The 15,501-nt window shown below is 47.9% G+C and overlaps 1 protein-coding gene across 16 annotated transcripts in view; it reads left to right on the forward strand.

The window, feature by feature from the left end:
* The window catches only part of TMEM40 (transmembrane protein 40), a 65,727-nt gene that overhangs the window by 37,157 nt on the left and 13,069 nt on the right, over window positions 1-15,501 (forward strand). For 9 of the 16 annotated variants that reach the window (XR_011526864.1, XR_011526857.1, XR_011526858.1 and 6 more), the window contains exons 2-5: window positions 8,797-8,877; window positions 9,373-9,507; window positions 13,190-13,279; window positions 14,398-14,451. Coding sequence is in view for 8 of the 16 variants with exons in the window: in XM_070574711.1 (XP_070430812.1) it covers window positions 8,797-8,877; window positions 9,373-9,507; window positions 13,190-13,279; window positions 14,398-14,451 (360 nt within the window). In the remaining 8 variants the exon portion in view is untranslated. The remainder of the gene's footprint in view (window positions 1-8,796; window positions 8,878-9,372; window positions 9,508-13,189; window positions 13,280-14,397; window positions 14,452-15,501) is intronic. The other 7 variants (XR_011526862.1, XR_011526863.1, XR_011526861.1 and 4 more) reach the window with 1 other exon arrangement.

The raw sequence follows: 15,501 nt of genomic DNA on the forward strand, positions 1-15,501 counted from the left end.
GGGGCAGGGACAAGAACACAGTTATGACCAGCTCCAGAGCCCTCACTCCCCTTACAGGGTCTCCTGGGAGAGAGGCAGAGGGAGCAGAGAAACCAGGCCCTCTCAGAGGGAAGACAGGCCAGGCTTGGGCTTTGGCTGGCTGGGAGGAAGCAGTTGGGGTGTCCTTCCTGCCTTTAGAGCTTGGGGCCCGGGAGCACGGTGGAGTCAGAGAGGGAAGCTGGTTTAGGAAGGAGGATGTTCAGCATCTGCAGGGCTCCGGGCTGTGGCAGGCACGGGGGTTAGAGACTGCGGTGGGCAGAGTCATAGCCCCGAAGACATTTGCGTCCTGATCCCTGGAAACTGGCTGTGTTAGGTTACATGGCAGAGGGGAATTAAGGTTGCTCATCGGCTGACGTTAACATAGGGAGATGATCCTGGATGATCTGAGCGGGCACAATGTCTTCACGAGGGTCCTTGAAAGTGGAAGAGGAAGGCGAAAGTTGGAGGTCAGTGCGGTGCAAAGGGAAGACTTGACCTCACGCTCTGGCTTTGAAGACGGAAGGAAGGGCCAAAGCCAGGGAATGTGGGTGGCCTCCAGAAGCTGGACAAAGCAAAGAAATGAAAAACCAAGAAGAAGAAAAAGAAAAGAGCAGCAGCAAGGAAAGGGATTTCCCCCCAGAGCCTCCAGAAAGGGATGCAGCCCTGCTGACACCTTTTTTGCCCAGGGAGACTCGTGGTGGACTGGTAACCCACGCGACTGTGAGATGCTCAGTTTGTGCTGTTTCAAGCCGCTAAGTCTGTGGGGATTTACAGAAGCAATAGAAAGAAAACCAGCGAGGAGCTGAACCAGCTCCATGACGGTCTCTGTCCTCAGCAAGCGTCCAAGTCTCTAGGGCGAGATCTTCAGGACAGCTGCCCCCTGGGCGCTGACAGTGCTCGGGGAGGAGGGAAGCGAGGGGCCTGCAGAAATCCCGGAGGTCGGAGGTCGGCCACTCAGCCTGGAGTTCAGACATAACCTCTCAGCTGGGGGCCTCAGGGCTTGCCCAAGTCTTGCCCCAGAGGGCAGAGTGAAACCTGTGGACCCCAGCCTGCCCCCTCAGCCCTGCTTTGCTCTGAGAATCTCAGAGCCCTCTCCACACATCTGTCTCAGCAAAAGTGCTTTGGTGGCAAATATCAGAAACTGCCTCAGGCTGCCAAAAAAGGACTTTCTGGAGAGGATATGAGGGTCTCATGGAACAGACAGAATTGCCGAGGCAGCAGACTGCAGAGACGGTGGCCAGGGGCAGAAGCAGGGGACAGCCTGCAGGGCTTGTCTCAGGGCAGACCAGTGCCGGCTGATCTGGGGCTTTGTGTCACTCACATCACAAGTCAGATTCCTGGGAGGGACAGGCCGATGGTCTAACCTGGGTAGAGGGCAGTGACCGCTCCAGAATTTCCATAGCAGAGGAGCACAGGGCTGGGCTGCAATCCAGCAGAGGGATGCTTGTCCTGGAGCAGCATCTGCCTGACCCAGATGTGTTAGGCCTTAGGGTGTATGCTTGTTTGGGACTGAAGGAGATTATTGAGGGCTCTAACTTGCCCCCTTGGTGTAATCACCAGAAGGAGGGGGCTTCGATGTCAGGTGGGCAATAACAGCAAGCATGCACCCTCCGTCAGCTCTGTTCCCCTCTTAGCTGCTGTTTCTGCTTCCGACGCTCCTCCCATCCATTTCCTGCCCTCGGCTCATGTGCCTGAGCTGGCCCTGCATTTGTGGTCCCCAGGCATGATGTTACAGCCCAGCTGCGGGAAAAGTTGGCCATCAGCCTGGTGTTCAAGGCCCAAGATGATTTCCCCATCCTACGGGGCTCCTAGCCCTTCAGCTGCCTGCTGCCGCCTGCCCCTCCCCTAAATCTTTATCCCACTCTGCCTTTTGCCACCCGTTGACATCCAACTCAGTCTTAGTTGCCTCAGCCCCCTCCTCCAAGGTGGGACAGTGAATCAAGAGACAGGGTCCTGGACCCAGTCTTGCTCCTGAGTGGCTTTGTGACCTTGTGCAAGTTCCTCGCCATTTCTGGGCCTCAGTTTCCCCATCTGTAAAATAGGACAATAATCCCCACCCTGCCTCCTTCCTTGTTAGCACGAGGCTCGAGTAAGCTGGGCAGAGAAAGCTCTGTGAGGCTGTGATGGCTCGGTGTCCTCTAATATTTCTCCCACCCTGCACCCAGGCCCTTGTGACAGGAGGTACTTAGGAAACCTGGGCTGAACTGAAGGAGAAATCCAGTTTAGCAAGACTTGTGGGGGCAAGGCCCAGCACCACCTGTGACTCAGCGGGGCTGGGCTTTTGGAGAAAAGTGCTGGAAAATCAGCCATCCCATTTCCTTGTAGGATGAGCCTCGGATGTGGGGAGGAGGGCGGGGAGCGGGGTGTCTGTACGGGGCAGGGCTGGATTCGAGTCCACCTGTGAGCTGGCAGACCTTGGACATGTCACTTCGTCTATCTGAAGCTCAGTTTCTTCCTGCCTAAGATAAGACTAGCCTGAGTGAAATAGGGTCACAGGGAACGTGCCATGTTCTCTTTCCTCTCCCTGCTTTCTTCTTTCTTCACTTCTCCTGTCAACTCCCTGAGGTCCATCTCGGCTCACAGCAAGTCGCAAGCCCCGCTACCCCCAGCACCCTCTCTGCCTGTGCCTAACGTTCCCTGACTAGTGCTCTGTCCCTTCGGGCTGACCACTGCCCTGCACACTGATCCCTCGGTTTCACATTTATCCTTTCCCATAGCAGAAATACAGGTGGAGGAGGGATGGGGCAAGGACATTAAAGGAGGAGCAGGGCTCCCTCAGGTCCTGCCTCCCCGCTCCTCATGGAGCAGCTGAAGAATCACCTAAGGAAGTTCCCTCGGCTGTGAGGACACCTGCTCAGGGCTCCACCAGTGGCTAAATATAAGCCAAGTCAGCATCATTTACATAACGCTCCAATGACTGATGACCTAGTGGCTTCTTTCCTGGTGCTAATGATGGGGCCTGGGAAGACGTGCCAGCATCACTCCTTCCGTCTCCCAGCATGGACTGAGCAACTACCCTTGCTCAACCACTTACTAGCTATGTGGCCCTGGGCAAGTTTCTCGGCCTCTCTGTCCCTTAATGTTCTTATCTATAAAATGGGTACAACCAAAGTGGGCCCTATTGGGTTGTGGTGAGGAATTCATGAGTTAATAAGTGTAATGTGCTTAGATCATTTCCTGGCAGTTATTTATTGTTGCCATCATCATCATCATCATCATCCTTTTTGCTTTCTGCCAGGCCTGTGCAGGGTGTGGGTGACACAGAGATGAATCAGTCTTAGTCCCTGCCTTGGCTAGGTTCATGATCTAGTGGAGGAGACACACCCTAGGTGTGTCCGACCCTCTGCTGAGCCCTGGGCCCAGGTCTGAAGGTGAATAGGAATGGTGGCCCCTGGGTTTGTGCAGCAAGGCGTCCTACCTTGAGGAAGAAGAGTCTGGTACGAGGCAGAGATGACTAAGGCTCAGGAGAGTGACGTGCCAGGGGACGGGGTGGGGATGCCCTCTGGGCCTCCCCCAAATCCCGTTCTTCTTTGGAGTTGCTTCCTGCCGACTGTTTCCCCTGTGGGCCGTGGCCCCTTACTCTGCACCTCTGCATATTGTTCCCTCTGGCCCTTCCAAACTCACCCCCAGCTTCCCCTCCTTCAGGAACTTTCCCTGACTGACTCTGGTCTGATTTTGCCCCTGGACTCCCACAATCCCCTGGTCTACCTGGAAATTCCCTGGGGACAGGGCTGCAACTTATTCACCACTGTATCCCCAGTGGTAGCACAAAGCAGATGCTCAATTAATGTATGAATGTGGGAGAGAGAAGGTGTATTGGTCACAATTGTGTTCAGCTACAAATGCCAAAAATCCTGACTGTAGAGGCTTAAACAAAATGGGGTTTACTTTTCTCAAATGACAAAAATGGAGGCACTTGCTGGCAATGGCTCAGCAGCTCAGCAATGTCTCTGCATTTGTTTTGCCTTTTCCTCATGGTCACAAGATGAACGTTGTGGCTCCTGCCATCACATTCATGTTTGAGGAAGGAAGGAATGAGAGGCAAGACAAAGCACCAGCACTGTTGGCCTCTTTTGTCAGGAGAAGTAAGACCCTTCCCAGAACCCCAGCCGACTTCTGCTCACTTCTCATTGGCCCAAACTGGGTCACATGGCCACCTCCAGCTATAAGGGAAAACAAGTATCTAACCTGATGCTGGAAGAACAAAATCACAGTTTTGTTAGCAAGAAAGAAGGTCGGGGCGGTGGGGGAAGAGGACTAAGGGAGTGGGGGTGAGGAGAGTGGGTCTGGTTAGGCAACTAACACAGGGCTTCCTAAAGGAGGTGCGATTTGAGCTGTGCCTGGAAGGTCAGATACCATGTTGGCAACAGGAAAGAATGGGCTAGGTGGAAGTCTGCAAGCCTAACAATGCGGGGTGTGACCAGGGACTGCCGACTGACCGAGACAGCTGGAGCAGGAGAGAGAGAGGACCAACGTGGTGAATTTTTGGTGTATTTGGCATCAGCCGGCAGCTCTCTTTCCCCCGTATGGTTCTAAATCTCTTCCTCCACTCCTGAAATTCCACCGTTAGAGACTAACTCAGCCAATGAATGAACGCGCTGGACATCTGCTATGTACAGAGAGTCCTTTTCAAAACGTAGACGTGTCCCGGAGGCTTTTGGGGGGGGGGGCGGGGGGGCGGCGGTCAAGTCATCCACACCTGAATATTGTTAGTTTTATTGGCTAGTAACTTCCTAATGCCTAACTGAATTCTGCCCTGAGAAATGGGGATGTCTTTTAAAGATTGGCACCTGAGCTAACATCTGTTTCCAATCTTCTTTTCTTCATCTTCTTCCCAAGGCCCCCCAGTACCTAGTTGTATGTTCTAGCTGTAGGTTTTTCTACTTGTGCTATGTGGGATGCGGCCTCAGCATGGCCTGATGAGCGGTGCTAGACTGGGGTCCAGGATCCAAACTGGTGAAAGCCTGGGCCGCCGAAGCAGAGCACACGAACTTCCACACTGGGCCACGGGGCTAGCCCCAGAAATGGGGATTTTTATTCTAGAATGGGGTGATGGAGCCAGGGACCTAGGAGAAGAGGAGTGAGCCGGGCTGGGGCTGGACCCTGAATGTCCCAGGGTAACAGGAGTCTGTAGAAGAGGGAGCCCACGCTCTCTGGGCCCTGCTGAGGGCGGGACCGGCCATCCTTCCTCCCTTAGGTGCTGCCATCGCCAGTTCACAAGTGAGGTAGCTGGAGCTTAGAGAAAGGGACTGCCCTGCCCAAGGTCCTCTCCTGCACAGGTGACAGAAGCAGGGTTGGACCCTGGCCAGTCTGAGGCTGTCTTGCTGCCGTCCCTGTGGTAATAATGATCATTGTCTCAGCTGGCAGTTAGTTAACACTTGCTCTACACCAAGCATTGCTCTTAATGCTTTATGTGTTCCACTTTGTGCCATTTTTACAGCAATACTATGAGGTAAGCACTATTATTGTTCCCATTTTACAGATGAGGAGCTGAGGCACAGCAAGGGGTTAAGTAACGTGCCCAACACCCATAGCTCGAAGGGTCAATAGGATTCAAACCCAGGCGGTCTGGCTCTGAGGCACAGGGAAGGTCATGGCCTCGCCAAGGTCTTGTGGTGGATTACGTGCAGATTCTTTGGACCCGTGGTTCTCAAGTCCCCCGTCCCCAGGGGACACTTGGTAATATCTGGAGACATTTTTGATTGTCACAACTAGAGTGGGTGCTATGGGCATCTAGTGGGGATGCTGCTAAATACCTCACAATGCACACAACAACAGAAAACCATCCAGTCCCAAATGTCAGGAGTGCTGAGGTAGAGAACGCTGGTCTAACGTAGTCAGAGACCAAGGCATCTGCCTCCTCTCGGCATCAAGGCTCCAGAGCTGGGAGGCACAGCTTGGCTAAGCTGCTGGAACAGAGACCAAACGCGGGGCCCAAATAAGAGGGAGGCACACTTCCTGTGCAGGAGCCAGCCAGGGCCAGGCCCAGGTGGCGGCTGCTCTGTGCGCAAGGTCTGGCACGCCCAGGCCTTCTGCTGTGCTGCTCAGGGAATCCCTGGGTGTCTGCTGGGTTTGCACGGTGGAGGTTGGTTTACCACCCCCGTGTCTGCATTCCAGCGTAGGAAGAGCAGGAAAGAGGGAGTAGAAATCAAACAGAAGTTGGTGTCCCACAGCTGGAACTGGGTTGTACGACTCGTGAGAGCCACTTGTTAAATCTTCAGGAATTTGGGGAGCCGGTTGTTAAATACAGCCATTATTAAATTAACATACAATTAAATAAATTTCATTGAAAACAAAGTTGATCAGCATTCAAAATGCTTCACTTCCTGATTTATTTTGCTGCGTTCTGCTCTCACCCAGGCCCCTGAGACACATCTGCTGTGTCCGTGTGGTGGGAACGCTGAACAATGCTGCGTGCTGCCGCACAGCTCTTCCCACCTCTGCACTCTGTGACGTCACGTGGCAGCTTGAAGTCAGTCACGGGAGTATTCACACCGCAGAAATCAGTACACTACACATCAGAGCTTGGCAGTTTGCTTTGTTGATTGTCTAAACTTAGGAAAGAGACTAAGAAAATGTTAATAATGCAGATTAAACCTAAAACTGCATTGCACCTGTAGCCATTACATTGTATAAAAGTTGAGAAAATATTCTTTCAGAATTTTTTAAATTTTATTATGATTTTTTTAACTTCCTTTTTTTGGTAGGCAGATTGGCCCTGAGCTAACATCTGTTGCCAATCTTCCCCTTTATTTTGTTTTTTTCTTCCCAAAGCCCCAGTACATAGTTGTATTCTAGTTGTATGTCCTCCTAGTTCTTCTGTGTGGGATGCTGCCACAGCATGGCTTGATGAGTGGTGTGCAGGTCCACACCCAGGATCCGAACCAGCAAACCCCAGGCCGCCAAAGTGGAGCGCATGAACTTAACCACTACGCCACTGGGCCGGCCTCTATTCCAGAATTTTTAAATGTTATTCAGTACAGCAGAGAAGTTGCTCTCATCACTGACAAACTATGGTAATGAATGCCTTCACTGTTCTACTTTGTCTTGCTCCTTAATGTAAAAGAAATTATCAGCCAACACTCATGTCGGAAGTTCTCTCCTTCATCAATGATGTGAGCAATTTCTTTGCTGAATTTGGTAGTTATCAAGCATTTATTTTTAGTCTGATTTTGCGACACTATTGTTGGCAACAGATATATAAAAACTGATAGTGGATTTTTTAAGAAATTCCAAGTCACACTGAAGATATAGGTGTATGGAATTCATAATAAAGAGTATCGTATGTTCTGTTCTTTGTAAAGTGTGTGCTATACATTCTTTACATCAGTAAAATTTATAGCAAACATATGTGTGTGTATACATTTTCCCCCAAAGAGCCATTAGGCATGTATCAGCACATCCCCACACACATCCCGTCCACCCACATCCCACTGGCAGAAACAGAGCCACATGGCCACACCTAGCTTCAGGGGATGCTGGGAAATATAGTCTTGAGCTCGGTGACCATGTGCCCCTTTGAGGGGCAGCCCTACCATGGCAACACCAGGTATTTTCCCCAGGGGAGGGTGCCAACTCCCTCCTTGTGGCCTCACCTGGCAGCTCGCCTCCAGAGTTTCCTCCAGCTCCCTCTCAGAATTTCAGGACAGCACAGAGTACAGCATCTTGAAGGGACAGATTCCCACACCACCCTCTGCACCTTCCAGTGCGTGCTCCCTGCCCTCACCTTCACTGTTTGCAGCGGTAACCCTGACAACAGTTCCAGAAGGGCCTTCGAGCCGCTGTGTGCCCCAGACCAGCGTTTCGGAGTGCTTTAAATAGAATACGGGTTTCAGAGTCCCAACTTGTGCAAGTCGCTTCATCTCTTTAAGCCTCAGTTTCCTCTTCTGTAAAATGGGGATAACAAAACTCACCTTGCAGGGTTATTGGAAGGATCAAATGAAATAATCTTTTGAGAAGTTTTGTTGTCTAGAAACTACAATTCACATTTGAGGAGTAATTAATCCTAGTTCCTACCTCACTGGTTTGTGCTCAGGCTCAGGTGGGAGTCTGAACACATAGCCCTTTGTAAAGCTGCTAAGTCCCATACTGATAAAAGGTGGCATATTACATTTTTAAGTAATGAAAAATTATGGGTGGTTTTATTATAATAAAAGCAGTACTGTTAAAAATTTAGAAAACCTAAAGTAAAAATAAGAAAATAGAAATACTCATAATATCACTGCCTGGAGATAACCACTATTTATATTTCGATGTAGTTCCAACAATCATTAACTCAGGTCGTGTTTGTTTGATTTGAGTCCCCACCTATGCTCTCCACCCCGCAACAAGATTATTTTGAAGACATCACATAATTTTATCATAAATATTCCAGTATTTATCTCTAAATTTAAAGATACTTTAAATAAATACGTCAATATAAGGATCACACCTAAAAGATAAATACTCTGGTGGAGAATGCTGATAATGGGGGAGGCTATGCGTGTTTGGGGGTAAGCAGTGTGGGAAATCTCTGTACATTTCACTCAGTTTTCCTGTGAATCTAAAACTGCTCTAAAACCTGAAGTCTATTTAAAAACATTAAAAGTCCTTAATATTATCAAAAGATGATCATTATTCAAATTTCTCTAATTGTGTCTTTCTTTCTTTATAAATTGTTTTCCTCATTCTTTTTGAATATTGGGTGTTTTGCCTTTTTCTTATTTATTTGCCAAGTTTTTATATATTAAGGATATTAACCACAGTGATATTAATTACTTACTATTGTTATTCCTCCAGGGACGGCCATGGAGACTTCGGGATCCTCCGCCCAGACTCAAGACCACAGTGAAATCCACAGAGAAACAGAGGATCTAGACGGTATGTTTGCCTTCTCTGACCCTCTGGGCACAGCCACATGGGAGGTGAAGTCCAGCAGTGGGTGGAACAGAAGAAGACCCTGCTCAGCTCATGTGGCACAGTGGCTCAAGTCACAGTCCAAACCGCTAGGGGAGTAGCGATTTTATACACACACACATATCCACGTATGTGCTTGGTCAGCCTCTCCCCCAGCACTTTCTATCTGTGGGGACCCTCAGTCGTTCTCCAAATCTCAAGGAGGCTCTGGGGGCTTCATATTCATCTCTGGGCTTCATATTCAGAGTAACTTCTGCCTTGGGCCTTTCTAGAGCTCTGCAGCCTCTGAGAGCCCTGGTCTCCTGCACCTTCCATTGGCCCTAGGTGTTTGGGAAGAGTATCCCAGAAACTCCAGGCCCTTCTGGCCCCCTAAGTCCAAGTAGACCCCTGGGGAGGCCTGGGTGGTCCCTGGGGTGGAAGGGTGGGAAACACTCGTCCTTGCCTATGTGTGCCTTCCAGACGGAGAGACGGATTTCCACAGGCAGGACCGGGAGGCCGGACTCCTTTCTCAAGAAGGATATAAGAGAGACAAGGCCTCTTCTTCCTCTTCATCCTCCTCCTCCTCTTCCTCCTCGTCATCCTCCTCCGCCTCAGGTATAGCAAAGATTAAAAAAAAATCTATGTATCTATATATCTCACAGTGTTATTCAAGAAAAGCATTTACATGGAAAGCAGTCCCCCATAATCTCCCACCTTGACGCTTCAATTCTATTTTTCCATAGTCCCTTCCAGAGCCCACCTATTTGTACACATAACTTGTACACAGTTATAATTGACCATATAGACAATTCTGGCCTCTGTTTAAATTTTTTTGCTATCTTATCCTAAGCATTTTGCCACATTATTCTGTAATATCTTTGCAGCTATTTTTCATGCTTACTGAATAGCCCCTCAAGTGGCTGCATGGCGTGTAAAGTAACATTTAGGTTTATCAGGGGTGTTCTGGTGCCGGCGTCAGTGCACCTGTGTGTTCAAGCAGCCTGCCTAGATTCAAATCCCTTCTTTGCCACTAACTAGCTACGTGTCCTTGGGCAAATCGCTAAACCCTGTATGCCTCGGGGTCCTTGTCTATAAGATGAGAGTGATAGCAAAAGTTGTTACTTCATGGGATTATTGTTAGGACTACATTCTTTACATGTGTAAAGTCTTAGCACCGAGCGCAAATAACTGTTATTGTTAAGATCCCCCCTGCTCACCACCAGTTTATCGCGCTCGTGAACATCCTTGCTCAAAAGCTTTTACTTTTTGAATTTTTTGCATAAACCATATCTTAATTACGGATTCCCCACTTTAGTGGGTTTTGAGGCATGGACACCTTAACAGGGTCTGGATTATAAATTGCCACATTACTCTCTGATAAAAAGCAAAATGTTCTTTCCCTTTATTCTTTAATTCAAAATGTAAGGCGGAATTTATAGCAGCAGCAGCAATGTCATAGCATTTATTGAGCACTTACTTTGTGCCAGGTACTGTCCCAAGCACTTTATGGGTCATCACTCATTTAATTCTCCTAGCGACACGCTGAAGAAGGTACTATGACTATTCCCGTTTTACAGGCAAGGAAACTGAGGCACAGACAGGCTAACTGACCCTCCGTAAGAGGGCTCAGTAAACAACTTGGGATTCCCTGGAGGTCTTTCTGGGACTAGGGCGGCTGAGGGGTGGGCTCTGGTTCACTCCTCCTCCACCAGAGCTCACGCACTACGATCTGTTTATGTAGCTGGCTGGGGCCTGAGATTTGATGAAAAAGATCTTGGGCTAAAAAAAAAAAACATTGCTTGCAAAACTGTGGCTTTATGTCCTCATGTTGCAAATGGTGAGACTAAGGCTAAAGGCCACAAAATTCATGCATCTTTCAGCAGACAGAGGAGCAAGAGTGGTTGGTGGGTGCGGTGGATTTGTTTGTAGCCTGTCTCCTCACAGGACTGGAAAGGAAGCAACCGCCCCTATTAGAAAGTGCACAAACCTGTCCCCTGTGAGGACTAGCTCTGGAAGAAGAGCTTCCAGGTGCAGGGGCCACTTGCCTGTCCCTTGGTTTCTCCTTTCTGGGTGGGAGGGGACATTCTGTCTTCTCCTTCTGGTCGACACTCAGAGGGTGCTGCTCCCCACAAAATGTTCTCCTCCAAGTGTGGCCATAAGCCCCTTCCCTCTGGTCTCCCTAGCACACACGGGACTGGCTGTAGTTAGGAAACCAGACAGTAAGAGAAAGCAACAGGGAAATCAACACAGAAGCATAGAGACACACTGATATTCAGGATCCTGGTCTCTGATCCTAGCGTGGCTGGCCTGCTGCTAGGATTACCTACCTGCCCAGTCTTCAGGCTCGGATGGTGACCGTTAGCCCTCAAGGCCCCACGCCGGGCTGGGTACCTCACTGTAGCTCCCAGCCTTCCTCCACACACAGGACCCTAAGTCATAGTCTGGCATCCAGCACTGCTCTCCATACATATCTTTTTGTTCTTAGTGTATCTTGCCATTTTTTAATTAAAACTTTTTTATTATGAAAGATTACACATCGGCACATTGTTATAGAAAATGTGGAGCATATAAAGAAGTCGAAAGAAGGAAAAAATCATCCTTTGCTCTGTCACCCAGAGATAACCACCAAACACATATTAATGTATTTCCTTACATTTATTCAATAAATATTTATTGAGCACCAACTGTATGCCAGGCTCTGTGATGGATACTGGGGACACTAACAACAGTGACTCCTTCTGCCAGAGTTAATTTTTCAGATAATTGAATTAGAGAGTACCTACAAAAAAAGTCCTCATTTTAAACAGTTCTATAATATTAAACATTTTAAACACTCTATAATATCTCTTATAAAAATTATATATTTTGAATATATCATAGAGAAAACTAAAATAATGTTCATTCACATGTTGATGGAGGTTGTCTCTGGCTGATAGAATTTGGAGTAATTTTTGCTTTCTTTATTTTCTGTATTCGATATTTTGCAAAATATAATGAAAAAGTCTTTTTTTGGCATTGACTAATACTTGTAAAATACAAAAAAGACAAAAATAGCAGCCACCCGAAATCCTATCTCCTGAGATAAATACCACTGTCATTATCTTTTTTTAACCGTTTTTTTTAATTGGCACCTGAGCTAACAACTATCGCCAATCTTTTTTTTTCCTTCTTCTTCTCCCCAAAGCCCCCCAGTACATAGTTGTATATTCTAGTTGTGAGTGTCTCTGGCTGTGCTATGTGGGACGCCTCCTCAATGTGGCCTGACGATCGGTGCCATGTCCGCGCCCAGGATCCGAACCAGCAAAACCCTGGGCTGCCCAGGAGGAGCAAACGACCTTAACCACTTGTCCATGGGGCCGGCCCCCTGTTGTTATCTTGATGTGCTTCCTGATACCCCCTTCTCCATATCTAGCTGAGATCACATACACACTGATTTTTAAGCGCGGTTAGCCTGGTTTCCTGGAATTTTAAAATTTATCCATGATTGAGCAGGACGTCCCTAAATACACGGAGGAACATCTGCACAGCTGGGGCCATCTTAGTCGTCTGAGGAAAGGGAGTCCTCTGGACTTGGGGCCAGAAACTCCTAGGCCTGAATTCCTGGAATGCTGACTGGTCCAAGAGTGCAAACGACACGGTCATTCTTCAACTCCTGATCAGGCTCCCGCTCCAGGCTGGGCACCCTTGGGAGAGTGAGGACCCAGGCTTTGCCCTTTGGGAGCTCAAGGGGGTTGGAGAGACAAGCACCACAACCACTGACTGAGCCTCCCACCTACTGTGTCAAGCATGGCTAGTTGATGCCATAGAAACCCCAGAGGAGGGAGGGCAAGATCAGTGTGAGCTGGGGCTGTTGGACAAGCTTTTCTGCAGGAGGTATGATATCAGCTTAACCTTCAGAATAAGCTGAACCTTCAGGATAAGGGAGACCAATGGGAAGGGCATTCCAGGTGGGAGACAGCAGGAGCAAACACAGTCAGCCTGGCTTTTGGGGGATACAGAGATGACAGCCCTGCTCTGGGTGGGAGGGAAACCACCTCAGTAAAAAGACACCCACACGACCTTGTCTGATCTTCGTGAAAGTCTTATGAAAGCAGCCACAGGACTATTGAGTGATTTGTCCAAAGTCACGTAGAAAGTTCGTGGCAGAGCTCTTATCCTTCAACCCCCAAAGCAGAGCTCTCTTCCCCAGACCACACTGCTCACATAAACTAAATTCTGAGACTGAACACCAGAATGAGTGTATTCCAGGCTCTTTCCAGGCTGAGGTTCTCCTCCAGCTTGTGTTTGTTCTCTGCAGAGAGCAGGGATGAGGACCCTCACCCCAGAGGACCTGGAAAGCGACGGCAGAGCCGGGGGGCTGGACACCGCCACAGGGATGGCTCACCGGGTAGGCAGTGGTCCTTACCGTCTCCCCTTTGCCCATGTGTCCCACTGTTGAGTTTCTCGATGGGACCGAGCGTGTGTGTGTGAAGGTGTTCCTTGCAGCATTGTTTACAGTGGGGCCACAACAGGAAACAACCTAATGTCCAACAATAGCAAAAGAGATCGATGATGCTACACCCTGTCCCAGGGAGAACTCTGTTCTTCGCTCACCTCCCAAGTGAAAAAGAAAGATGTCAGATCATATAATTAGTTTGAGCTCATATTGTGAAAATTCACAAGTATGTGGTTATAAACAAGACTGGAAGGAAAAACATCAAAATGCTAATAGTTATCTCTGGATAGTTAAATTATGGGTGATTTTTATTTTCTCTTTTTTGAACTATCTGATACTATAAATATGTTACAATGAGCATGTTTTAATTTTACAACCGGAAGAACATTTTTGCAAAAAAATGATGATAAATTTCAGCCCAAATGGATTGTGGGAAGAAAAGAACATTGAGGAAAGAGCCTGGATTAATACCCAGTACAGACCCTGGCATACAAGGTGTTTAATAAATGCTGCCCACGAGGCTGGAGTGGACTCTAGGTTCTATTTCTGGGGATAAAAGTGATTAAGAACGCAGGCTCTGGCCACAGACGTGGGTTTGAACCCCAGAGTTGTCACTTACTGGCTTTGTGACCTTCTGGGAGTAATTTAACTTTGTGAGCCTCAGTTTCCTTATCTGTGAAATGGGGGAGGGAGAGGTACTAATACCTTCTTCGTAGGATTTCCATGAAGATTAAGTGAAATTTTAAACATAAATTGCTTTGGACAGTGTTGGCACATAGACAGTGCTCAATAAAGGGCAACTCTCGTTATTGACTTTGAATGAGGCCCAGTCCTCTCAGGACCCCCATTCTTTCTTAGTAAACTGAACACGATCACCCTTGGGTGTGCTGGGGGGAGTAAGAGACAGGGTAAAGGGAAAGCACTTGTAAGACTGTCTTGCCTCTTGAAGACCGCCCACCTCACCCCAGCACGAGGACAGTGCTACAGTTACAGGTGTGACAAGACTTCAGACACGTGGAGATGGCCGCTGTGGCTGGGAGAGCTGACTAACCGGGGTCGTCTCCACCCAGGTGCTGAGCCTGCAGAGCCTGATGTTTCGAAGGATGAGCTTCAACTCTATGGAGGTAATTGGCTGTCCAGTGACTTTGAAGAAAATAGAATTAGGACATGAGGGCTCAGGGCTTTGTTGGGCAGAAACGAGGTCATGAGGGTGTTTCATGCACTGAAAAGTTCCGGGGCAAATATAGGAGATGTGGAAAGGTGTGTGGTTATAACATTCGCAGATGGGGATGGAGGCAAATATTTCTACCATGGTGAGACTGTCCTGGATTCTCTTCCAAGCTATAACCTTGACTTGCGGGGTGACCTTGACAAGTCACCTAATCTTTCTGGGCATCAGCTTCCCAACCAGCAAAATGGGACACGATCAGTACCCGCTCTCTTGGAACACTGGGCGGTTTAAGCATGCAAGGGGAAATTAAAGATCTGATCTCTACAAAGCTCACATAATGGAATAATTGTCTCCAAGCACCGTGATTATGACAGCAGGAGACATAAACATGGCTCTTTGCTTGGTAGCACTGTGATGACATGGGGAATTGTAGGAATGAACCAGTTCGCCAAAGAGCCTGACCAATGTACGCTGCCGGACAAGAAAACCTGTTTAATTTGTTTAATCCAACATTTCTATAATCTACGTACTTTCCTATTGCCAGATAATAACCCAAGGAAAACAACAGGGAACACCTATGTACACATTCAAAGAAAAGTGAATGAAATAGTTTGATGTTTATCATCAAGACATTACCCATGGCTGCCTCTGGGTGGCAGCATTGTGGCTGATCTTTATACTGTTTTATTTGCTTATCTGAATTTTCTGACTTTCTTTCTTTTTTTCTTTCTTTCTTTCTTTTTTTTTTTTACAAAAACAAGTATTACTTGGCTTAGAAAAATGTTTTTAATTACTCAAGGAGTGCAAGAAGGTTTTACTTGGTATAAAAAGAGAGAGAGAAACTGTTACATTTACGTATATTTAAAAATGTTTTTTTCATCATAAAAGTAATTCGTATTCACTGGAGAAATGTAGATATCATCACTTATTTGTGAATTTGTGAACCCCAAGACATCGAAGGACTTAGTAAATTACACTGTTGGAGTCTCGTTTCCTGCCATTC

This window comes from Equus przewalskii, chromosome 15 (assembly GCF_037783145.1).
Source record: "Equus przewalskii isolate Varuska chromosome 15, EquPr2, whole genome shotgun sequence".
NCBI lineage: Eukaryota > Metazoa > Chordata > Mammalia > Perissodactyla > Equidae > Equus > Equus przewalskii.